Below are 26,155 nucleotides of genomic sequence, written 5' to 3'. Positions count from 1 at the left end.
ACTGTATCTGAGAACTGAGAGTGATGTCATCCCCTGAAAGGGCCTCACTACAGACATCACCAAGTTGGAGCCAGACGAGGTCAGTAAGCTGTGATTGGTCTCAGTCATCTTTCCTTGTCAACCTGGAGTTAGCTTGATGTTATCCACACCGCTACCCCTGAGAGCGAGCTCGGGAGAATCTGTTCATCAAATCCAATATTATATCCAATATTATCCAATATTATAATTTAAAGAATTTGACCAAAAATGAGGATTATCAAGAACACGATTATTCTATCAAATAGAATGGAATTAGTGGGTACTTCCTGTTTGGAACGTGATGGGGGAGGCGTCACTCATTCCAGTTCTCATATATACAGTCAATGGAAGTCAAGACTCAGTAGGACTCTAAAATGGAGCACAATCAACAAATAATCTGAGATTTATATCTGATTTTCACTGATGACTGCAGGAGCAGGGTCTGACTTTCAACCTTTTTAGCTCCATAACTTCTGATCAAACTTCTTTTACTTATGGGATGCTTACTCACACCATAAGCAAGGAAATGTGTTCACAGAACTTTATTTCTCAAACTCTAAATATTCAGTTTCTTGTGTTTCATAAAGTGGAAGATCATTTACAGTTTTATATTTCATCACTGCTGAATTGTTTACTTTTGATAAAATGCAAAGGAAAAATGTAATCATGATGACGAGAACCTTAACAAGTCTCATTAGCTGGCCAGAGTTAATTCAGGTCACAGCTTTAGGCTGTCTGTTGGTAGTGCTGTTCAGGTGATGAGTGCATCCACTGTGGACTCTGTGTGAGCAGCTTTTCTGTTAGACATGAGAACATTAGCCAATCAGAGTGTAATTTCTGTGGACATCCTACTGGTGTCTTAAGGGCACTTTCGTATAACGTGCATCATAAGTGTGAGTAACTTCCATTACCCTTACTAACACTTTACGATACACTTACCACAGGCATGACAATGGTACGTCCCATGTTCATGATGCCCTTTAAAGTATGAGCCTTAAGGGCATTGTTATGATAGAATTGTTTACAAGACACCCCACAGCTCCCGTACGGGTCAACCTGTCCTACAGGTGTATGTAACTAAGGCTTTAGGTTTAGGCTGGTTAGTTCTAAAAAAAATGTTTATTGATCCAGACATTTGTTGTTATAAACCTCTTTTCCTAGTATATCTGGCGGTTTTTGCTCAAATTAACTACAAAATGAGCACAAGTTAAATTTTGGTAAACTAAACCAAAAGACACAAGGAAAAAAGTCAGAGAAACGAAGCAGAGATTGAGTCTTACGAATATATGGAGTGAAGAGATTAGTGAGCAGCTTATAATGTCAAGGCCGAGTCAATGGGATCCTTTCAGCAGGCGACAGCATAATAGACTCCCACAATGCAACAGGAACTGGAAACACACACAACCTAACAGCTGGCCACACACTCCTCAGTGTGTGTGTGTGAGGGAGAGGAGAGGAGGAAGGAGGAGGCCAAGCAAGGCCACCCTGTTAACAAATGACTGGGGAGAGCGAGACGCGTGATGGGTGGACGGACGGCCAGGCTGCACCATTCATCTCTTCCTATTACACATCACAGCCACAGATCCTCTAATTAATACTGGTAATAGACCGGCAATATATCAGCAATACTGAAATGTTTAATTTCATTTGGAAAGGTGGCTGTAATTGGAAACAGTCACCGCCTTGATAAAATGCAGCAGGAACGCGTGGAGTTAATTGTACAGAAACCTGCTGAAGTTAATGACCAACATTTAGAACATTTAATGAAATCATCTGTACTATCATTAGAATCCAGAACAACACACACACACACCACTCTCATTAGGGGTTTGAATGCCTGTTTAAAGGTCAGAGAGTCAGTGCAGGGACGTTGCAATAATAGAATTGTTTGCTGAGTATGCAGAAAACCCCCAAAATGATGAAAAAACTTAAACCTATTAAGCTGTGTGGAAGGCATTTTTGAAGAATGAAAAAGAACTGAGTTCAGCCTGTGAAGCTGGAATTGTGATGAATTTTCTAGGCTTTTGGTGGAGCTGGCAGCTCAAGGTTCAGTATGTGTGAAGCTGGGAACACGACTGCATTCACAGCCAATAGCACGCTGACATTATCCAGTCAATACAGTCACACACAGGCGGACACAGCGAGGGCCGCGCGGTATTGATTTGTGAGTGTGTGGGAGGAGTGAATAACCTCTGTCACATGATGCGAGCTGCTGCTGCTGGAAGATGCTAAGACTGCGTGTGTACGCTTGGCTGACTGTTTGGGGACTGACTGACTTTCTGATTGGTTCTCTCAGTGGGGTGTAGATGGGGTTGGTTTGCCGGCAGGCTTACCGACTGATTTATTGACCGAAGTGGCTTACTGGCTGCTGTGCAGCACTTCTTTCACAGGCAGCAGATGCATGAGAAGCTCAGTCCTCTGTTGGAAGAGGCTGAAAACCTGTAAACGAAGCTGGAGCCTTCTCTGGATTTGACTATCCAACCAAACACAACGATACAAGTATTAGTTCATCCTGCTCTCACCCCAGTAACCACATTATCCCATCTGCATATGTAGAACATTTCCATTCATGAATCTGTCAGGCAGCATCGGATGAGCTTGCTGTCAGGAGTCTGGATTCCAAACACCTGGTGTGCTGTGGTGCTGATGCAGAGCGCCTGGTGTCCTGACAATCTCTTTGTACAACATCTGTATAAGTTAATGACCAGAAACAACTTAAGTTTCAATTGAGACCACAGAGATGAACAGAAATCTGTGAGTTTATGGTGTGAATGTTTAGTAAACATTCACACTACAGTGATTCTCCTTTCTGTATGTTTGTCAGCTCATAAAAACTCAATCACACTTTCAGATATTTCAGCAGTATGGGTATCAAAATGTTGAGCTCGTTAAGGGCATTACTGCTTGTATTTTTCATATTTATAAACTTTACAGTTTTTGAAATATTGAGCAAAATATGCCTCATTGGAAATGAATGAGAAAGTCTTCATATTCATTATTTTTAATTAGATTAGCAACAAGCCTTTAAATAAATGAATGGGCTATGTTTTCATCTTTATAGTAATTTAAAAAAATTGAAGTTTAGCTAATATTTTATACCTAGTTTACTGAATATTTTTTACCTATTTATACCTAGCTTTTTTGGGTAATTTGGCATCTACTGAGGTTCTTTATGCTAATATGAAGTTAAGCTAATATTTTAGCATCATGCTAACAAGTTTGGCTACTTTATCTACTGAGGTTCTTTTAGGCTAATTTAGAGTTTAGCTTCTACTTTAGCAACATGTTAACATTTTTGGCTAATTTAGTTTACTGAGGAATTTTAGGCTAATTTGGAGTTTAGCTCATATTTAGGTAACATACTACATGTTTTTGCAAAATTCAGATGTATTAAGAATTTTTAAGCAATTTTACTACAAATTTTTCAGAAATGTAGGTTATCTTCAGCGCTCTCTCATAGTTCTATAACAAAATTTCCAGTCTTTTAGCACATTTAACATTTTGTAAATAGCTTTTGCATTTTCAGTAAATCCCTTCAGCAATTAAAGTAAATTGCATCACCATTTTCAGCAAAAAGATTCAGCCTTTTCAGCGACTACTTTCAGCAAAAAGCATTCACACTAACATTATCACAGGTGATTCATTTTCTACTTTGTCCTATTGTTGCATTAGCACAGACACAGCTGACTGGAAGCTGATTCACTATCAAACATAGGAAAGTGATGAGCAGTTTTTCATTCAGGTAAAGGTACTCACTGGGTAGATGAGGAAGCAGCTTGTTTGGAGCATCTGGAAGGGTTATGTGTCAACTATTTCAATCCAAACAAGTCAACTGAGGTGATGTGAGTGTTTGATAAGGACGGTTTCCTGATGGGACCTGAAATGGACCTGGATGAAACAGCCATCTGCTGGCTGGTCTAAAAGGTTCCAAACAGGTAAATGTGTGGATATGGATCCAGATATTTCTGTTGATTGCTGCTAACATGACAGTCCTGAAACAGTGGTGGGTAGTGATGGACAGATGACTAAGGTTAGATAATGTACTGTAGAAACTATTGTGTTTAAGCTGGTGACTAGTCTCACCACAAATGCAAACCTTGCCTTTCACTCTGAAGGAGCTGGGATAGGCTCCAGCAAACCTTGACCGATTAATTAGAAATGGAAGATGGATGGATTCATGGAACAGATTTCATTTCAAAACACTTCATTTTCACTTCACTCAGCGCAGTAACAATGTGTCTTGTAACATCTACCTCAGAAACAGCAGCAGAGAGAACATGTTATTGACAGAGGGACTGTTCTCTCCATTTCACTAACAGAAGGAATGCAGATACGAACACGTGAACCTAAGAGAAGAAGCTCCACTATATCACTAGGTAACTTTCAAACTTCTACAGTTGGTCACAGACCAAACTGTTAATAAGTAGTACTAAAGTGTATGCGTTAATGGTTGCCATCAGGACAGACAGACAGTTCCTGAAAACAACTCATCATCTACCACAGACAGTCCCAGCTGAGCCCTCACAGACTGTTATTCCAGGACTATTGTACAGTTAATATTGCATGATCATGATATCAGCTCTACAAGCAGGTGTCTGGGAGGTTGCTGCAGCTCATTTGCTGGGGTTTAGGTCTATGCACTGTGACTGATCAAGTGCTCTAATGCTCTAATCAGTTATGAAGAGGACCAACCATTCAACTGATGAAAGATGACTTGGAACTGATCAGTAACTGTTCTAAGACAAAAGTACTGACCAATGGGGACTCAAAGGTATAAAGGTGGCTCAACAATTATTGGTCATATTTTTGACTGTTTCATTAATAACATTGTGGCTGGCTAACAGTGGTCAATCCAGATGTACCCCTTTTTGATGAACTTAAATCTTAATGTCTGTTCAGAAGAGCAAGAATCAATACGGACCATCTAAAACTTTTTCTCCACTTGTGAGGTGAACTGCTGCTTTTCCTACCAATGGTGAACTGAGACCATCTCTGCATGACACAATGTCTGCAACAGGATAAATGCAAGAGTTACAGCCACGCAGAGGCAAAAAACACTTGTAGTTATCTCTGTGGGGAGAACAGGCCATATTTTATCCACAACTCAAATTTGTAATTTGACAACATTTATCTCTGTGGGGAAGTCAAACCATTTCAATTGAATAGCAGATGGACAAATATAAATATATTCTGGTATTCTTTGCTTTAGCTAATATTGTATTGTTTTATAGAGACATTAAACATGATCAAGCACATGGTAAAGTATTTTTATTTGTTTTAAATGAATCCATGAGATACACGTTTCTGTTCTAAACGTTTGTATGATTTTGGATCTCAGTCTGATGTTGGTGCAGGCTGGACTTTAATAAAACAATCTTCTCTAAAGTTCATTTTCCTGCAGGTTTTGAATGTGTGTTTGGTTTTACGGTTACCCTGAACTAGCACACAGTTCAGTTGGAGCATACAAACAGCTGGTGGGTTCATGACAGACAAAGAGATAAATGCAACAGTTAGGCTACATATGCATCCTCTGCATGTGTGTGTGTGTGTGTGTAGGTGTGTGTTTGTCGCACACTTCTTCTTAGACAATAATGGATTTAACTTTGCATACACGCTTTCAACAGAGTAAACTCAGTGAGTGAAGGGAAACTGAGGCACTTTATTAGAGTGACAGCATGTGTACTGGTTAATAAATTCTCTTTGTGTGTGTTGTAATGCATTGATCTGATTACCGGGTATCTCATTCATCAGTCCTCGTGCTCTTTAAACAGCCCTGGAAGCAGCAGCACACATCTGCAGACGTCCAATTATCAGTTATTCATGAAGCTGAGCTGTGAGCTCTGGCAGGAATCAGGCCTCCGGACTGTGAAGCATCACATCAACCTGACAATCCACGGAGGGTTTCAGATCCAGCATTTCTGCATCTGTTCTTCTTCTTAGAGGACTGCTTGATTTAGCAGTTGAAAGCCACTTGAACCGGGGCTGGAACTGGAGAAGGACTCCTTAAAACACGACTGGTCAAACTCTCATTTACCTGAGATTATTCAAAGTGAGTGTTGAGGGAAATGTTTCCATTTTGCTGAAGCCACAGAGGTTTTCAGTCTGCATGACTGCATGAGCTCTCAATACATCCTCAAAGGAAACCATTGGGGATTATTATGCAAACCTGAGTTTGTAAAATGAAATAATTCACAAATAAAGCAAAAATCAGCCAAAAACTGCAGTTTGTACTTGATTCTTTACTGGCTAAAAATTACTGCCAAAATACTGAATCATGTCTATTTATATTCCAAGAGAACTCCATTACTTTAGTTTCCTTTTTCATTTCTATGCAAAACTAATTAATTTTCTTAAAAAATGGAATTCATGTGAAAATGGATAAAAATAGAACAAAGAAGAATATTTAAGTAACAAAATTAGAAAAGCTAAAACTATTTGAAAGATGCCTTTTGCCTAAATAATTGAACTTATTTTAAAGTCAAATTGATATGTGGACTTGTTAATTTACAAGTTATTTTTCATTTTAATTTGATTTTTCAATACCAAGTGTGATATTTGTGATATCCAGAATATTCACATTATAAAAATACCGTTTGTGTTAGACATTAATTCATTAATGGTGTTTTTCTTGCATTAAATGTGCTGAGGTTCAACTTTTATGATTTTTTTTTTTTTTTTGCAAGGAGCTTTTGTTCCATTAAGATCAGAGGCTCCACAGAGAAGATGTCCTACCACTGGCTCCTTGTTTTTATAGTGTGAAAACTGTCGTTGTGAAAACTGTGTCAATAAAGCAGACTTTATCAAATTACAAAAATGAAGGAAAATATGAGGCTATCCAGAAAAAAAATGAGTAATCAATCCTGAACTGGAAACATTTACAACAGTTCTGTAATGTAATAAAGCTTTGACTTTTAAAGTGTGAACTTTTGATTTAGTCCAACATCTGACAATTTGAACATGCTATTCTTTCTATTGTAATAATAGTGTGTTCAAATACATTTTTGTTCTCCTCCAACACAAACACACAGCAGCTGCAGCAGACATATCTATACTCATTTAGTCTGACTGACCCAGCTTGAGTTTCAGTCTTAATTGGATCACGTCATATTGGCCAGTTACATTTCAGCAGGAAGGATGACACACATGATGTTCTTTGTAGCACACATGTACATGCTGCTGAAGCAGCTAAACCTTTACAAGTGAAGTTGCTCCAGTGCATTAGAAAGTGGATTCAGTTATTTTGTTTTCACTAAAGCAGGGAACTGCTGTGGAACCAACAGCAGGCTGAGGCAGTTTCAAAGATTTGGGGTCACAGAGGGGGTTAGTGTCCTTAATGAATGACCATCTAAGCACGGGTTCACTTTGTCTCCAAACAGTGTTGTCCCTCTAAGAATCTCATTCCTGGTCTAGTCCCTATCCCCTCACTGACGAGGTCCCAGGACCTTGAACTCCATCCAGCTCTACAGCATCTCAGTTCGTCCGTTCCAGTATCTCCAGTCCGAACGGTAAAGGATGAACATCGTCTAAAAGAACAGAACCTAGTCTAACTCTGAACTGTGACAAGGATGTTCAACAACCCAAAGAATGCTTTGTTCAGACTGGAATTATTTTGGTAGATATGGTTTGTTTCAGTGCTTTCACCTTAGTTAAGCAAAGACTTATTTGTATATTTTACATTCAATCAAGAACCTCGATGGAAGGCCGGCTTCAGGCATCACTGTTAAAGTGACATCTTTGAAAAATCTGTATGAAGGCTGCATGAGCACAGACGAGAGTCTCACATCAGACCAAGACAGACATCACTGCATCATCATAATGCCCTGAAACACAATTACAGCCCGCCTTCCATAACTCACTGTGTCAGCTCCATGATGCTGCATTGTAAGTGTGTGTTCATACATGAGCTTCTCCAAGGGGGTTCTGTCTGTGCTCTGCAATCTGAGACGGAGGACTAAGCATTTCAGCAAACAAACACACTAATCAAACGCAGGATCTTAAAAGCCAAGAACTGATCAGTCAGAGTTTGTTTTTAAAGTTGGATTCAAGTTCTGCAGTGCAAGAAGTTCCCAAAGTCATTCTCTAAGAGTGGAAAAGTTTGTTGGTCTGGACCAAGTCCACTTTCTTTGGTCCCGATCAAGTCCAGATTCTTGCATTTAGTCTGTACACTACTGTAAACCAGACATTTCTGTTTCTGACCAAAGCTTGAAAACAAAACCAGGGGCTGGGTATCGATTAGAATTTCCAGAAATGATTTGATTGGCAAAAGCCTGACTAAATTCGATTCTGATTTTTTTCGATTCAGTGAAATTTTGAGTTTACCCATTTAAATACATTTGTTTATAAATACATTAATAATCTACTGAATGATTTGAATATATTTATATTAATCTGATCCAGTTCACATACTGTAAATGTATCAGTGAAATAATGAGATTGTTAATATCATCCAGTGTTACATGGATTCTCTAAAGGAGAAGTTCTAAAATGTTCAGATCATTAACATTGGAAACATTGTTCTGCTTCTCCTGCAGGACGTTTCTGTTTGGACACTAGGTGGCGATGGGGCTGTAGAAGTACACCTTATTTCAGAGGAATAAACAGTACGAGGAAAAAACATGTTTTGGACCATAAATGGTTACTGTAAAAATTATTTCCCTAAAATAGTTTGTAAATTCATGTCTGTGAGTTTATATAGATGATCATTTAGTCATCAATGTATGTTTAGGTCGACCGAGCGTTAGCATTAGCTGTCCTATGGGAAATTCCATTAAACATCAGCATCAAGCTAACGGACTTTAGCTTTAGGTGCTAAATCGATTTATATCTTTATGAATCGATTCAAATCGATTAATCGATTTTATCAACCCAGCCTAGTTTTTACTGCTCCTTTACTACAGTGGAGGCACGCTGTAAGCGGTTTCTGAGGAGACGTTTGCTATGAAGGTACACTGAGGAGTGTTAACAGAATATAGATTGATGGTAGAACAGTGTTAGAAGCTACGTGTATCTGGTTAAAAGTTCTTTAATGAGCCTGCATTCATCTGAACACATATCAATGAGTTTGTGTGTCTCATCATTGATTCACTTTTGTCTGTGGCACTCTGTTTGTATCCCATTCCAGCAATGGTGGCTGTTTTGGTCCACTATTCCACTCCGAGCACAAAGCATATTCAGACTGAGAAAAACTCAGAGTGAACCGAAGCTCAGTCTGATTGGAGATGAACGAAGAGCCGTTCCTGGTCCTGGACCAGGCTCAGCTTGGGTTTATTCAGACTGAATAAGTGGTGCGGATTATTGGGGGAATCGAACTCTGGTTCACTTTAAGTGAATCACATGTGTCCAGTCTGAGTACACCTTAAAACCTCTAGCATGAAGAACCAATAGGAAGTCTCTAAACAGCAAATATCAGAGGGAGGGGTTCAGCTGATTTGAGTCTGTGGATTTTTGCATGTTCAGGTGAGGAGTCACTGACATTTGAAATCCTGTATTAATGTGATGCATCTGATCCAGATTCCCCCTAAGCCAGTGTGTGAACTCACTTCCCCAGCTGCTTCTCAGCATCGGCGCACAGCTCCAGCAGTCCCATGAGCACCGCTGACACGTCCATGTACGGCTCCCAGACGGTGAAACCTCGACCAATCAGATCGATGGCAGTGCGGCGGATGGTGCTGTGGGCAGGTAGCTTGGGGCTGGGGGGCTGGAGCAGCAGGAAGGTCAGCGCCTTACCTGTACACATTAAAACCAGATAGCTTAATACTACATTTATGAAAGATACTAGCACATTCAATAATTTCATAATAACTACAAATGAGATTCTCTCTACAGGAGCATCCAAGCATGGTCAGTTTAGAAGATTACAGCTTCTGACTGTCTGTTCTTTAGATTTTAATCAACATTAATAAAACTTATTTTTTATGAAACAAACCACAGTAGATCAGTGATTTCACACTGAGGAACAGTCTGAGCCACACCCATCCTCACAACACATTAAAACGAAAAATTTCCATCTGGAATGTTAAGAAAGAAAACTAATTTAGACCCAAAAAACGGCACACAAGCACAGACACTCACACAGAAGATAAAGACAGCAAACGGGATGGAGGTCATCTCATAGCTGACCTGACATTTGAGCCAGTCTCTGCAGGGACAGACTGACCATTAAGACTCCAGAAAATATCCCCCATCTCTCAATAACACTCCTCTTCCCCAAAGACACTCCCTGAACCTCCCCACCTTCCTCACAGCTGCCTGTCGCAGACGCTCAGCTTTTAGCAGATCCTCTGCTACAATCAAGCTGAGGGAAAACGTGAAGATTAAAAATGCATATCACTGTTTTTATTTGGAACCAATTCTCTCATTTTGATCCTTGTGCTGTGTTTTTCCCTTCTTCCATTGTCTGAGTTCCTCAGTTAATCAATACGGCCTGCTGTGCTTTCCTTCCAAATGCAAAAAGCAATAATATAAAGAAGCAAACAATATAAAACTGATCATTTACTTTAGTTATAATCCTGTGGTGACTCTAAAGGTCCTCACTCCTCCAGAGACACACAGCTAATCTCATCACCTGGATCTCCTGGCATTTCATCATCAGCCTGCCTTAAATGGCATCCCTCCCCCAATACTGACTGCTTTCTGCACACACACACACGCACACCCCCACACACACACACCCACACACCCTACCTATGTGTCTCACACAGATATAGCTGGAGGCTAACTGTGTTATCATTGTTTAGTATCATTATATGCCAGCACTGACAGAGCGCTAACTATGTTAGCATCATTGTGCTGCACCGTTATGGTTGACGGAGCAGAGCACACAGACGGAGTCTTGCTGTTGGCTGCATCAGCTGCTGCTGCAAAGAGATCAGAGGTGCAGATCCGGTGTGTCGATGTGTTGTAGAGACAAAGCAGAAAACTTCCTCCCAACAAAGACCAGCGCGAGCTAAAGTCCCTCATGTTCCTCCACCAACATCTCTAGATATGTCCACATGTCAGTGCACGCGACACGCCAACACAGGTGGATATGGTGAACTGAATCCGGTAGATTTCCAAAATAAAACTTCCTTCAGAATCATTTCTAGAACTTCGTGTATGTATTTTTCTCACTGTCTGAGGTTCGATACCAAGTGGCCCTCGGACCAGAACCAATCTGCGGCTGGGGGGTTCAGGACCTCTGGCCTAATAGGAACAGGCACCATGTTAGAAAATGACGAGTTGGGGTCACCCGGAACATCAAAAACACAGAGGGCCCAGACCATACGTCCATTCATGCCGAGTTTGGAGAATGAAGGAACTCACCGACATTTTTTTCACATCCTCTAATTGTGTGATTGCTTAGTAAGCATTCACACCAAGTGATTCTCCTGCTCCTTTCTGAACGTTTTTCAGCACGTTAAAAACTCAATCACACCGTCAGTGTTTTCAGCAATCTTGGTATGAAAACATTCAGTTTGGTCAGGACATTACTGCAGTACCTTTGGTATTTAGAAACTTTAAAGTTTTTAAAATATTGAACAACATATGTACCGTAGGAAATAAATGAGCAATTCTTCAAATTTCAACATTTTAAGTAGATTATCAACAAGCCTTTAAATATATTCAGAGTTATTTTTTTTTTATCTTTTATAGTAGTTTTAAAAACAATTTGAGTTTACTTAATATTTTAGCAACATACTAACATTTCTAGCTAATTTAGCATAGACTGAGTTTTTTATGCTAATTTAGCTAATGTTTTAGCAACATGCTAATGTTTTTGACTAATTTAATTTACTGAGGAATTTTAGTCAGTTTTGGAGTTTAGCTACTATTTAAGCAACGTGTTTGTTTTTGTACAAATTGACATGTATTAGGGGTTTTTAAGCAATTTTACTACAAATTTTTCAGAAATGTAGGTCAACCTCAGCACTCTTTCATAGATCTTTAACAACATTTCCAGTCTTTTAGCAAATGTAACATTTTTTCAGTAGCTTTTGCATTTATAGCAAATAAAGTAAATTGCATCAACATTTTCAGCAAAAAGCTTCAGCATCTTCAGCAACCACATCCACCAAAAAGCATTCACACTAGCATTACCACAGGTAATGCATCTTTTTTAGTTACTGGTCTGACTTGCTCTTAAATTAGTTTTGTGTAAACATTTCATAGCTAGACTTCATGCAGGCTTTCAGCAAAAATCATAAATGTTGTTTAATGCTAATACCAGTCCATGCAAAATAGACAGACATGACTTGATTTAGATTGACTTTGAATTCTCCGCCTCTCACAGATGAGCAATAGAAGTCCAGCTGAATGTTTTTCATTTAGACTCTTCGGCATACATGTTCAAACACAGCAATATTGACTTTTGTGTGTCTACATCTGTAGACTTGAGTTTAGAAAGGATTTCTGTTTTTTGTAAATTTTCTGCAAACACCAGTCAGTGCAGAATGTCTAACAGTCTGCAGTGTGATGGGACAGACTGAGCTTCAGTCTCTTCTCTGTAACCAGTGAGCAGGAAGTGAAAGCGCCAGAGTCTGATCCATTTTTCACTGTGGACATCTTTGTTTAAAGGCAGGCCTGCCTCCAAATGAACCAATAGCTATTGACAAAGCATCACTTGACCGTAATGAGGTGTTAGTTAGTGCAGTAAACACGTCACATTAACACACAAAGGGTGATTAGAGCGGAGGCAGAGGAGGAGAGGGGAGGAGGAAAGAGCAAGGGCTGTGAAATAATGACAGATTAGTGAGGTTTAAAATTTAGCGGGCCGAAACAAACGCTAACTGGCTTTGTGCTCGCTTGCCCCACCTGCTCTCTTTCTCTATTTCTGCCCGCTTTTCAGCTGAAATTAGAGGTGAAGGTAAATCAATGATGTGGACTTGGTTAGTGGATGAGAGCTGGATCAGACTGGCTGCAGAGGGGGGGGGTTCAAGAAAAGGTTTTGAAAGGTTCCAGTGAGACCAAGACGAAACGTAATGAACCATTTTTCATCTACGGAACATGTTATCCTAAAACCTGCATTTGTGAAATCCCTCAGTAAACACCTGCTCTGGAAATGACAAAGAGAACCGGATTAATGACAGTCCCTTCAACATAACGTTCAAGCAGACAGTAAAACAGTTCAGGTTTATGCTGTTTTCATCAGAATTAGAGTAATGAATTTCATCAAGTTCATTCATTCATTCTCCAGACCGCTTCTTCCCTTTCGGGGTCGCGGGGGTGCCGGAGCCTATCCCGGCTACTGAAGGGCGAAGGCGGGGTACACCCTGGACAGGTCGCCAGTCTGTCGCAGGGCTTTCATCAAGTTATTTTAGAATTTTGTTTTTTATTTGATTTTTACTAAAAATGAACCAAAGCTATATAAAAAAACAGATAAGAATATGTTGAATATCAAAGCAGGACTTTATTATTAGTGGTGAAATTATACCATCCTGCAGCATTCCTGGACTACAAGAACCAGATTACTTTTATCTGAATCTTTAATCTTTTACTTAAAATCTCAGCTAAATTTGCACACACCTACCCGGGGAAAAGGGCATTTTGGCTTATTGAAAGGACCAACTCGTTTTCAATCATTGAACTGCAGAGGGTTTGCCCACTGTCCTGTAAAGCACGCACAAGTCAAGCAGTTGTGATTATTTTGGGGTTCAAATCCAAAAGCAATGATTAACCATTTCAAAAACAGGCCTGGCATGCAGTTACCTTTACAAGTGTATTCCTGTCGACCCGTGTTAGTACAAACACAACTCAATTTCCAATTAGCTCTCATGAATGTTTGAAAATGCCAGTGTGCAGTGGATGGGCTTCAGCCGCAGCGCGGACTGCTTTGACATTTACCTGCGAACGCTGGCGTCCAGAGACCCAACTCTGATCAACACTTTGTCACTTCTCCTGCCCGACGCCGTTTCACCCTCCGTCTGTCATCATCCTTCCATCCCTACAATCCCCTCCCCCTCCACCCCCCGTCAACACCCCCTCACACCAATCTGCGCTCCGCTGTATATACTGTACCTGGATCTGACTGAATGGACAGCTCTCATTCATCACACGGTGCTGGATGCCAAGAACAGCGATCAATCTTTCAATTTCATAACGGAGCGTGGAGGCAGGGGGTGGTGGGGTGAAGCAGCCAGAAAAACAACTAACTGAATGAGTGCAGACAAAGTGAGGAAACAGAAGGGCAGGAGGAAAAGAGGGAAGGGGTAAGAACCGAACATTTCTCCTCATTCATTACCCTTCGCTTTTAAAAGCTCCGAGGGCATCAGGTGGCATTTAAAATAATAAAGGTCATGATAACTGGATCAGAAAAAGACAAAACAAGTATGAATTATGATGAAGGCGTCATCGAGGCAGAGCTCACATCTTCAACCTTTAAACCTGAGAAGACCCTAACATCTTTTCACCAATGGAGAAGTTTCTAGACATGCTTACCTTCTTTGTGGCTAAACACAAAATGTTTAAACAAGAGTCAAGATGCTTTCATGGTAGTGAAGGTTCTCATTCATCCAGGTGACATCCTGAGGTTGAGTCATAGCAACTGGACTTGATATCTCCTTCGGTGAAACGTGTTGCCATCCAGCAAACGTGGAGTCCAGCTGCTATGACTCAACTACAAGACGAGATGAATTTAATGGATATGTTATGTTCACACCAGGCTCAATGAAAAGTCTAGATAACCCAGTGTACAATCATGTCTCAGGTTCCTGCGTTACAAACTCTACGTATTGCTATGCAAGTTTTTAAAGTCCCCCTCCGATGATAATCCTGATTTTAGAGTTTCTAACATGTCTGTGTGTCATTTTTCTTCTGAAAGAGAACAAATGTAATAAGAAATCATTTTGTTTTTCCATTTCCGAGTATTTCTCCTTTTAAATCAACCAAACTGTCTTGGACAGACTCTGTTTGAATGAATGATCTTCTTTCCATCAACAGCTCTGCTGCACATGCACTAAACCCTCATCTGTTCCTAGTGTCTAGTTCAGGTTCTGGAGAAGAGAAGATGGTATCTTCACATTGACTGCAGTCAAATGAGCCGCCGTTCACATTTCTGTGGTCAAATCAGCATCACTGGATTTTTGGTGTGAGTTTCATCCAATACTTACGGTAGCAGGACTGAGAACGCTGGAAAATCTCCACCAGACTCCACGGAGCTTCTTGATGTGACCACGGAAATGTGAACGGCGGCTCATTTGACCGCAGTTGGAAAGGATTGTAAATCAATGAAAGAGCTTTTTGATGTTAGCCCCCTCAGAGGAGATTTTGGAAACAGAGGCTTCAGATCAACATGAAAAATGTCCTTATAAGACATTTAGGTTGTGGGATTTTGGTTAAAAACTTCATAATCAGAATTAAAACACTACTGGGGACTTTCTTTAAATTAAAAATATAGTCATAGGGGGAATTTTAAGCTCATTTTCAGGCTCTACATACACAATGTGCAGCCACTAAAAGTGAATCCAGCTGGACTTTGACCAATCAGGGTATGAGCCAGCGATGAGTCCAGCTCCGTATGCACGACACAAACCTGGTGTGAGTGAAGCATCCTCACCTCTTCTGTTTTTACTGAAAGTGCTTGAAAGTTTCCCTCTTTAAATATGAAACTCTGCTAACGCGTGTGGAGCCAGCAGGTGTTTCATGAACTGATCAGGACTCTGAGCGTCTGTGTGTCTGATGATCCACACAGGTGAGGGGACTGCTGTGCACACGTCCAGCTGGGAGGCATCACGCTCCAGAGCCTATCAGTGGGAGCACAGGTTCTGTCTTTGGGCGGACGACCCCCAGAGGCAGCCAATCACAGCTTGCAGGCAGTGGGATGGAAGAACGGGCCTGCTTAGTGCAGGTCTGATGCCCACCGGGGTCCGCTGCTGCAGGCGCAGCGCGGCAGTGGCCGGACTCCGGGTGTGTGACCAAATCACCACCAAGCTCCTTAAGATGTTGAGCTTGAGGGGGAAAATCAATTCTTTTACTTTCCTCTGCTCTAATCCAGCACTGAACTTTCTACTCTGGCAGTTGTAAGTTTGGAGAAAGCCTGATTCAGGAGCAGAACACGAACCGCTGAACCTTTTTACGGCGGTGGACAGGCCTGATCACTCAAAAGAGGTTGAGCATGAGCGAGGAGATACTGAAGTCACATGATCACGTCCACTAAAATGATCATTTGAGTGATGAATTACGTAGAAGTAGAAGTGGTAAGATTTGGTTTGTTGTTTTTATGGATTTGTCATCTGTTTTTGGTCTTTTTCTGTCAGGATAGAGTTCACTCTCACCCAAGGATTACAAGAAATCCTCAGAATTCTGTTAACATTCAGCTCAACACTTCATCTACACGGTAGATTACAGCATCAAACTCTACAAATGTCTTCATGCTTTTCCTCATTTAAAGTTACATTTTAAACATCTTTAGATTATGAGTAAGAATTATTTACCAGATAATGAAACCTAAAGTTTGAGCACTCACTGAAAAAAATGCAAAGTATTCAGACGCGGCACATTTTCTGACCCTTTTGTTGCCATAAATCTAATTAGGACAAAGCCACTCATTTAGTTTAAGTAATCTTTCCACGCACGAGTACTTACATGTGTGTCTAGCCAGCGAGTAGTTTGACGACGCCCCGCTTGTGGGCCCGAAGCCTTCAGGCGCCTGTCCGCCGGGCCGAGCTCTTCCTGAACCTTTCGGGGGTTCGATCTCGGCACCGAACTCCGCCCCGATCACCCCCAGGAGCACGATGGCAGTGGCCTGTTTGCGACGCTCCTCGTACGAGTTGGAGATCTTCTTGGCGTTTGGAGGGAGGTTGGACAGACAGCCTGGAGGGAACGCAAAAGGAAAACGGACTCAGTTTGAGGGTTGAGATGCAGAAGCTTCAGATCCAGGTAGTGCTGCCACAAAAAACGATTATTTTATTAATCGACTAATCAATGATTTTTTTTTTATTAGTCGACTAATTGGGTCATGGGAAAACTGGATGTGAAGCACACATTTTAATCATCATTAGCTTTACTCTAACTAAAAACGAGACATACAGTATTACCTGTGATAATGCTAGTGTTAAACTGAATTCGGCCGTTGAAGATGCTGAAATTAATAGCTAAAAACACTTAGGTTGATAGTCAGCTAAAATATTAGTTAAATGGAAAAAAAAAATCCTAAATTAGACAAAACAGCTAGCATGTAGCTAAAATATTAGCCAAACTCCAAAATAGCAGAAAAACATTAATAAATTCCAAAATAGTCCAAAAAGCTATCAGAATGTCCTTATAACTTTCAACTTTACTACACTCTGACTCCAAATAATATGAAATAACGTCTAACTGACTATTACATTAGCTGTCGTCTTTTTTAATAGTCAATTAGTCGACTAATCGTGGCAGCCCTAGATCCAGATCAGCGCTACACTATAATTACCAAACAAGACACGTAGAGACTCTGAGAAAGGAATATTTATTCAAGACACTAACTGTTTTTAAAAAACATAACTTTGAGCTTTTTAGACAATTGTGTTTTGTATTTGACATGTTCAATAAAATTCAAACCTAAACAGTTACATAAAAACAAAAACAATTATATCTGAGGTATCACATTTTTCATATTAATCTAAAACTTGAGTTGGCCTCTTTAACTCTTAAAAATTTGAAAGGAAATGTAAAAAACTGAATCAAATGTAAAAAAAAAAAAAAAAAAAAAATCCATCGATGTAACATAAAACTTGATAAATATAAGTCATACTAAGGCTAGTCACATTAAAATTCCTCTAATGAACATTTAAAGAGGACAAAGGATCTTTCTGTGCTAAATTACTAAATATTGCCACAGTCTTAAAATAACTAAAGATTGTATCGGATGTTTCACTGCAGGGAAAGGCGGGGAACCTTTTTTTCTACTGCTTCAATTCTTTCTCTTCATTTTACTTTTGAAAGAAGGTTGAAAAAAAAGCAGCAGGCATGCGAGTCTCCCGTGAGCTGATAACAACTGAGCAGGCACACTTCCATTGTCCGAGCATTAATCACGACTTACACACACGCGCACACACAGGCACACGTCCCATTGTGGCGCTGAAGGCCTTTAGTCACAGTGCAAACACATTTAAACACACAGACGGTTGTGTTCGCAGAGCTCTGGAAGGCTTCTGCTCACGTGCAAACGTTTGTGTGCGTGTGGGCGTGCCCTTCCTTTGTGTTCACCAAAAATAAACTCTTTTGTAAGAGCGCGTGTGACAGGGTGGACTCAGCAGGAGCCGCTGCAGCCCCGAGTGTGTGCCAGCACTAAATGTGTAGCTCGCAGCAGGACGGGGGGCTCCTTACACACTTTGGATCAAAGGCTCAATAAGGACGACATAAAAACAGTGTGTGTGTCTGAGTGTGCAACCACACACACCTCGCCTTTGCCTTCGCCCTCCAATTTCTATTTCTTACTATCTTGATTTGTGAGCACGCTATTGTTGAAAATGTTATCGTACAGGAACGCACACACACACGCACAGACACACACACACAAAGGAGGACGGGGTGAGTTTGCTGCCGTGTAATAATAAACAAATTAGCGCTCTCTGCGGGACTCCATTTGCCTTTTTGATCGTCACATGATCATCGACGAGGTCTTTAGATGGACGACAAACCTCAGAGATCCTGAGTTCATTCATATCCTCACAAACACACATTTGAAAAAATACCTAAACTAAAATGTTCAACAACAGTCAACTTTGTAATTTTGTACAAAAAAATAAAATACAAACCCGTAATAAAAGCATGAACTCTAACTTCCTGATAAATAGTAAATGTTCTTCAAAAAATAAATCATGGAATATTCTAATTTACCAAGACTCTTATATCTATTTTTTCAATATGACTTATTTGTTAATGACTTATAGCCCCATATGGTGCATTTAGTATAACGTGGCCTTCCTGGAATATCCTGGACCGTGTTGGACCATAATGAGCAGGAATATTTGGAAAGACTTGAATGATAGCAATAAAGTTTTGTTTGAGACAAAGTGGCGCTGTAAAAATCCACTGGATTGAGTTCTGACTGAGCTCATCGTCATTAATGCATATGAAACTCTTCATTTTCTTTATTTACTATCGGTTTATTCTATTCCTGTTTTCCTTATGCAGCAGTTCGTCACCTTAAGCAAACATTTTCTCTTTTTGCTGCACGATTTGTTTAGAAACTTGTGTTTTTGTCTGAAAAACCGGTAGTGTTTATCACAACCACCTCCATAGCACAACGGTTTCATGTGGGACGTTTGAATCTTTCTAACCTTTAAATATTAGGAAATATCTTTTCCTGTTTAAGAAATCTCTAAAACAGCTCTAAAAATAATAAGAAATAATTCCATGTGGATATTTTTGTGGGAACATCCTGAGTTTGGTCTGGTGGTAAAACTTCATCTCCGTCACATTTACAGGCGAGAACTGCATCCTGAGAGCCTCCGACACGCAGATGTTATCTTCCCGTTTGGAGCCAGATGAAGCATCAGAACCGCTGCAGCCCCTCAGTAAAGTGGCCGGCCATCCGATCCCAAAACAGCTGAGTGGGTAAATGTGTCCGAGAAGACCGAAATCTAAGATGGATTCCAGTCAGAGAGTTAAATGCAGCTATTTACCTGCATGCTCACAGCCTGATCTGAGTCTGTCTGCGGCCATGATGGAGTTTGGCATACAGTAAAAGTACACTTAAGTCAGCTAATGTCCAGTTCACCTCATTAAAGCCATGAAATGAACTGACTTCAGCAGTCAGAACACAGACTGAAGGATCATGCAGAGGCGGGCCACTCTACCATTTGTCCGACGCCTGAACAGCTCCACTCAGAGTAGTTTGCAAAGTCCTCCATACATTTGTGAGCCGTTTATGTGCTGTTCTTGTTGTTGTTTGGGGGCTGCTCTGTGTAATGGCTGTAAGTAGGAAGGAAAATGCGTCCTTCCTGTGTGGAAAGTGCGGCTTCACGAAGCGCTTCATGAATCTATGGTTTGACTGTGGGTAGAAAATGAGCAGAACTAGTTTGAGGTAGAAGTTCTGAGGTTCATATCTTCCTCTCTGTGTCTTCTTCATTTCAGCTCACTAGCTCCCTCCCCCCATATTTCCATACTATATCCTGGTGCTCTTTGTAATGAGATTGCTAAAGGCCAGCTGTCATTTGGAAGAAGGCCCAGCGGCCGCCTCTGATAAGTGGATTACAGATGGCATCCATCCCCCGGGCCAGACTGGGCCAGTAGATAACAGAATTAGAGATAGACTCCCAACTAGAATCACAAAAAGTTCGGATTGTTGAAGAAAATAAAAGTAAAGATGGGAAAAGTCAGCGGGATGTAGGACTTTTCTGAAAAAACAAACTGCCAGCTTTAACCCTTGTGCTATCCTAGGTATGTTTACATTAAAAGTGGGGTCATCTGGACCCCACAAAAACTGCGTGGTGAACTTTTTTTTTCAGGGATTTTTTTTATCTTCACTGGTGTCCATGGCAGACCTAAAATCCTGTTCACCTCCATCCACCTTCATCCTGGGAGGGATCACACGTCAATGTGACTTGGGTCATCTGGACCCCATAAGATGGGACAAGGGCTAAAATGATCTCTGAGCTTCACCAAAACCTTAAAAAAATATCAAATCCAAAGATATCATCTTCATTTTTAATGTTTGTTCTACTGCTATCAAAGTAATTGGTATTATTCGCTGCAGTTCAGCTGCAACATCCGGCGAAATCCCAACAAACCCAACAAGATGGATTGGCAGCGCCGCAAACGCCAGACAGCAGAGGTCGAACGTGATTGTCTGCAGTGGGATTGCCTCTCCAACTTTTAAAGTTACATGAAGATTGTGGCGCTCGCATCAGAGCGTGACGCTAGCTGTGTCAGCCCGGGGTTACACAAAGCAGTTTCAGGTGGATCAGGGTTCTCAAACTCAGTTTACCTCGGGTCCACTGACGGCAAAGTCTGGCTGAGGCTGAGCAGTACGGAGTTCCATTTGTGACGAAAATACGTTTTTGCGTTCATTGTTTATGTCGACTGACCAAGTTTGTTGAACATTTGTTCACATCTATGAACTACTAAGAAGTATCTTCTGCATGTCCTGTGAAACGACAGGAGCTAACATTGCTAGCAACTGTTGCTGAAGACTTTACTGATGACCAGATCCAACGACAATAGCAAATACAAAGCCATCATCAAAGCTATCATCAAAGAAGAGTGGACATGTAGAAGATATTGCTTAGTAGACACTGAACTTTCATTTTAGGGCGGGGGCCATAAAATATCGACTTGGGGGCCACAAATGGCCCGCAAGTTTGAAGCCCCTGATGTAGATCTATACGAGGAGGTCAGAGGATCCACAGCTGCAGTACTCAGTCATCAGAAGACCTGTAACTCATCGTCTTAAAAATATTAAGAGTTTTGAAGAAATATGCAAAATGACAGCATTTTTCTTTGATACTTCACTAATGAACACGTCTTTCAGTGTTAAATCCCTCTCTATGCCACAATTCTTCTTCAACATTTTCTCAAACTTTCTGACTCTAAAATAAATGAATAAGTGTTAGAAAAGGGTTCCGACTATACGACCAGCTAACTAGATCTATAGATCTAGAATAAACTTAACATGTTGAACAGTCCAGCATCAACAGGTTTGTAATACAAGAGAATCCCAAATGTTTTACAACAGCTTTGCTGTAATCAGAAAACCCCTGTGGTAAAATGTTCTCATCTACCAACCAAATGATGCCGTTCAGTATTAAAGCCAACCTCATCACCGCTCTGTGACCAACAACACAGGCTTTGAACACACTGTAAAGGTTGAAGCCTGGATTCTAACATTGGTTCAAAAGGGTTTTTTTATTCTTGTAGTGAAGTTTTGGAGCTTTTCCGTGGGCCGCCGTCATGCCGCATCACTTCCTGTCAGTGTGTACCTGCTGCCTCGCTGCCGTGTGGAGAGACGGATTGATTCTTGAAGCCCATCGATCTGCTTCCTTCGCAACCAGCAGATCTATTATAATGACATTGTATCTAAATCCTATTTGTTGGGCCAACCGACTCCCAAACATAACCCAATAAACTAAAGAGGGGGAACAGAGAAGCTCCCCTCCGCACTCGCCTCCGCTCAGCTAAATCTTCATAAAAACGAAAAATGGATCAGGATAAAAAGGCTTTCTGGCTGAAATGACATTATCCATAAAGGAAGGAATCTATTAAAAGACGGACAGAAAGCTGGACTGCAGCAACCTGTGGAGTCCACGTTTTCACTGAGAGGCTATGAAAGTGTCATGGCAGAAGGAAACAAATGAGATGCCCTGAAACAATGAAAAGCACTAACCTTTGAGAGGACGCTTTGAACCAAGAACATTCATTTTACATCACAAATATTTCAAACAGATTACTGTATTTATGCATATAGTAAATGTTCTTTTAATTCCAACGTTTTCTAACTTTTCTTAGTTTTTCCTTTGAAATATTTGTAACTTATTTATCAGAGATAAAAAAACAAAGAAAAAATTAATCTAATGACAAATGGATGCAAAGCTAGCTGAACCACAAAATAATCATAAAAGATGCAAGGATTCAATAAAAGTTAAAAACAAAAGTCAAACATTTGAATTCAAATAAAAAAAATATAGTTTTTTCTCCATTAGGATTTGATTTAGCCCTGCATTAGTTTGGTTACAAGTTTAAAAGTGTAGACAAAATAAAGCCAGAATTGTGGGTAATCTAACTTTTTCAAATCAGAAATAGTGAAATTGTTTAAAAAGCTACAAATCCTTTTGACTCAATGTACTCAGATATTTTTGCTAAAACATTCCCTGTTTATTACAGATGTAACAGGACAAACAGAGCTTTTAGTGCTCATGATCATTTTAAAGACTAACACTGTTTTGTTCTGGAAGAAATCACACCAACAGCCTCCCCAACTATCCCTCCTGGAGCTGCAATCCCACCAGCTTCCCAGCATGCACCTGGGCTCTGCCTCCATTGGTAATCAATGGGAGACTGGTAAAACCTGATCACCAGGGAGTGAGGGAGGGGATCAATAGCAGCAAGAAATGATGTGGGAACCAAGAAGGGGAGGAGGAGGAAGAGAAGGATGGAGACGTTGTGTGGGAGAAGAGAAAACTGAGTCAAAGAGTATGTAAACGAATAGTTTGGAGAGAAATACTACCCAAAACAATCTGGGGACGGACAACGAGAGTCAGAGGGGAACTCTGTCCTTCCAGCAAATGTCAGGAGACTGAAAATCTTGGGAAATAATTGAAAACACAATTAAGGTGATAGAGAAAAAAGATTTGAGATCCGAACCGTGGCTGCCCTTCTACTCAGCCGAGTCCATCTTAAGGTTAAGTGTATTTTATCGTCTTAAGACACAGACAGAAGAACTATTGCTCACTGGGAGCACTGCGCTTTGATTAGAACGTATGGGGGGACGTGTGGTGGGGGGCAACGGGTGTTCGGATGGCAAACCAGAAAAACTGGAAATACGCTGCAAAAAGACACCAAGCAGAGACAAACCAACCCCGCTGTAGTCCCTGATCAGCATTCCCAGGTTGAACCGAGCCAACATCCCAGAGAAATGAAGCAGCTCTGGAAAGATCCCGCATCAGTCAGGGATAAAATGTTTGACATGCCGGGATCACTGAATGCAGTATGTCTGGAGTGACAGAGGAACTGCAAGGTTGATCACCTCAGAGCTCGTGGTTCTGCAGGAAACAGTCTGCTATCAAAGCTCAGGTCAGGTCCAAACAACAAAACTGCTTCCAGCAGGAAGATGGAACCAGCATCAACGCGCTGAAGAGTGCTCCAACTTTATTCACCATCCTGAACATTCCTGTTTGAGCTCTTCTCCTGAAGACATGCAATGTTGAATATCTTTTAGCCTCTGTGTGTAAAAGGTGTTTTATAATTATAGCTGCCTGTCATAATTAAATCACGTAGTCAATTCACTTATTTGAACGTCATTGTTTAGTGCTGTGTGCTTGAATCCTCATTACAGGGCAGTTCTCCCTGCACTCTTTGCTGCTCCTGACCTGGATCAGGTGTGTTCAGTCAATCAGAACACGGAAACACCTGAGTCAGCAAACAAGCAGCGAGGGAGGTGGGGGAGCTGGAAAACAGGCAGGATGCTGAGCATCCTCAGGATCCTGAGGACCAGGATCTGTGTTTTACTTCAAACTAAACACTTCAACAAAGAAAAAGACAAAAACAACAGAAACAATCAGTGGAGAAAACAGGTGGCAGGAAAATGTTTTAGACTTAAAGGGTCTGATTGACATTGGTGTGATGGGTGAATGATCATAACAGACTAAGTTTGCTTCTAACATTTTACCCAAGAATGTAGAAACTGTTAGATCAACAATGAAAGTACAGGGATTCTTGTTTGAGTCTTCCCCAAAGTCACTGCAGCTCCCCCAGCTCCATGTTTCAGACAGAACTGATGTCTGCCTGCAGTTTAATTCATCAACTCACAGGATTTGAATCTGTGTAATATTTTGGCCTCTCTGCAGCTGTCCTATTTATGCAGTTAATGGAGCAGTCTGACAAATATTACTGTGGATGTTCATTTCTGTGCTGCAGAAACAGTGGGCAGCCACTTTCTCATCCCTTCTTCATAAAGAAGCAATTATTTTGGAATTATAGCCGGTGCAGCTTAGTCACTCTCCTCTAATGCACAGATATGTCAAAGCTCCCTGAGCTGCGTTCAGCTCCACCCAATGTAAAGCAAGGCGAGGGGAAAAGACCCCAGAAAATAATAAAACTGGGGAAACGGGAGAAAGGATCAGATGGAGCATTAACTGTAGAAAAGGCTAATAATTAGAATAATTCTTTTTGGGTAATTAAGGCTCGGCTCCAGAAAGTCAGGCCTCTTCCTTTAGTGAGTTGTGGCCGTGGTGCAGCGGCAGGCCGGACGGCCTCTGATCAGGAGATTGCAGGTTTGATTCCCGCCTTGCCTGCAAATGAGTCGAAGTGTCCTTAGGGCAAGACACTGAACCGCACACCGTCTGTAGTCTGATGGAAGGTTGGCGCCCAAAGTGCTCTGGAAGTAAACGCCATTTACAACATAAAAGAACCCCGTTTCACCACATTCAGATGACATCCTCACAAAACACAGACTCACTATTTGAGCTTACAGTTAAACATTATATCTTAAATTTAAAACTTCTCTCCTGGAGGGTTTTATGAACCTGATGTTCAGGCTGAAAGTCACTATGACCACAGTAGGGAAGTGGGCGGAACCTCATCCCTGCTGGCAACAAAAGAAAAACAAAGGAGTTTTTAAACTGTTTACAGGGCTCAGCAGTTCAAGCTCACGCCGCTTTTCTCCTTCACAATCTGCTGGAATTATTGTGTTAACGGTTGAAAAGTTACAGTGAATCAAAGAACATGAACACTGGAGCCCCGGTGTTAAAGGTTAACCATCCTTACATTCCTTTACACCATTAATATTCAATACCATAATGTTCTGGTGCAGCAGCTGGGCGTTCGCCACATGCGACACGACGCAATCATCAGAAACAACCCGAGCGTTCAGACTCTGGACATTCATCTCTCCGTTCCTTCAATCTGTTCTGAGCAGAAATGTGATCTGACCCGGCCGACCCCCCCCAGCTCTTGGTATTAGATTAATGAGGGAGGTCGGCGTTTCGGCTAACCAAATCACAACTGAGCTAATGACACAAAGAGGTGAGGGTCGTCCTGGCCTCTGACCTTTGACCTCCATCACGTGGACCACTCTCCCTGAGAGGAAGCAAGGTGAGCAGGGAAGGATGCAGACCTCCATCTGATGGCTTTCCTTTCCTCAAACAGAAACCAAGAATCCTCGCTGCAAAAATCTTTTATTTTAGGAAAAACAAATCAAACAGACATGATAAGAACAGTCTCCAGAAAAACGCCCTGCAGCATAGAAAAACGGTGGCAGAGTGAGAGGAAAGTGGTGGCTGGGGTCAAACTGTGACCTCTGACCTCTCTGGAGCCAACCCCCATCCAAGATGAGCTGCAGCAGAGGTGAGTGGAGCCAGCCTTCCCTCTAGTGTAGAACTGCAGTTTCACTCTGGCTAAAGACTAAATAAGCTGTGAGACATTAGCTGTGTTTTAAGGCACACTTCTGAAAGAAAGACTTCCACCTTAAAGATCAAAGCTCTCTGTCAGTGGGGTGTTGTACACATCCATGGACGAGACAAACTTC

The 26,155-nt window shown here is 41.1% G+C and overlaps 1 protein-coding gene across 1 annotated transcript in view; it reads right to left on the bottom strand.

Moving 5' to 3' along the window:
* The window catches only part of LOC112144163 (WD repeat-containing protein 7), a gene marked incomplete in the record, with an annotated part of 98,246 nt that overhangs the window by 12,363 nt on the left and 59,728 nt on the right, over window positions 1–26,155 (bottom strand). The window contains 2 exon segments of the mRNA XM_024268505.2: window positions 9,558–9,744; window positions 16,576–16,803. Of these exon segments, the coding sequence (XP_024124273.1) occupies window positions 9,558–9,744; window positions 16,576–16,803 (415 nt within the window).

This window comes from Oryzias melastigma, linkage group LG12 (assembly GCF_002922805.2).
Source record: "Oryzias melastigma strain HK-1 linkage group LG12, ASM292280v2, whole genome shotgun sequence".
NCBI lineage: Eukaryota > Metazoa > Chordata > Actinopteri > Beloniformes > Adrianichthyidae > Oryzias > Oryzias melastigma.
The sequence above is the reverse complement of the archived record's forward strand: the minus strand, read 5'-3'. Positions and strand labels throughout refer to the sequence as shown.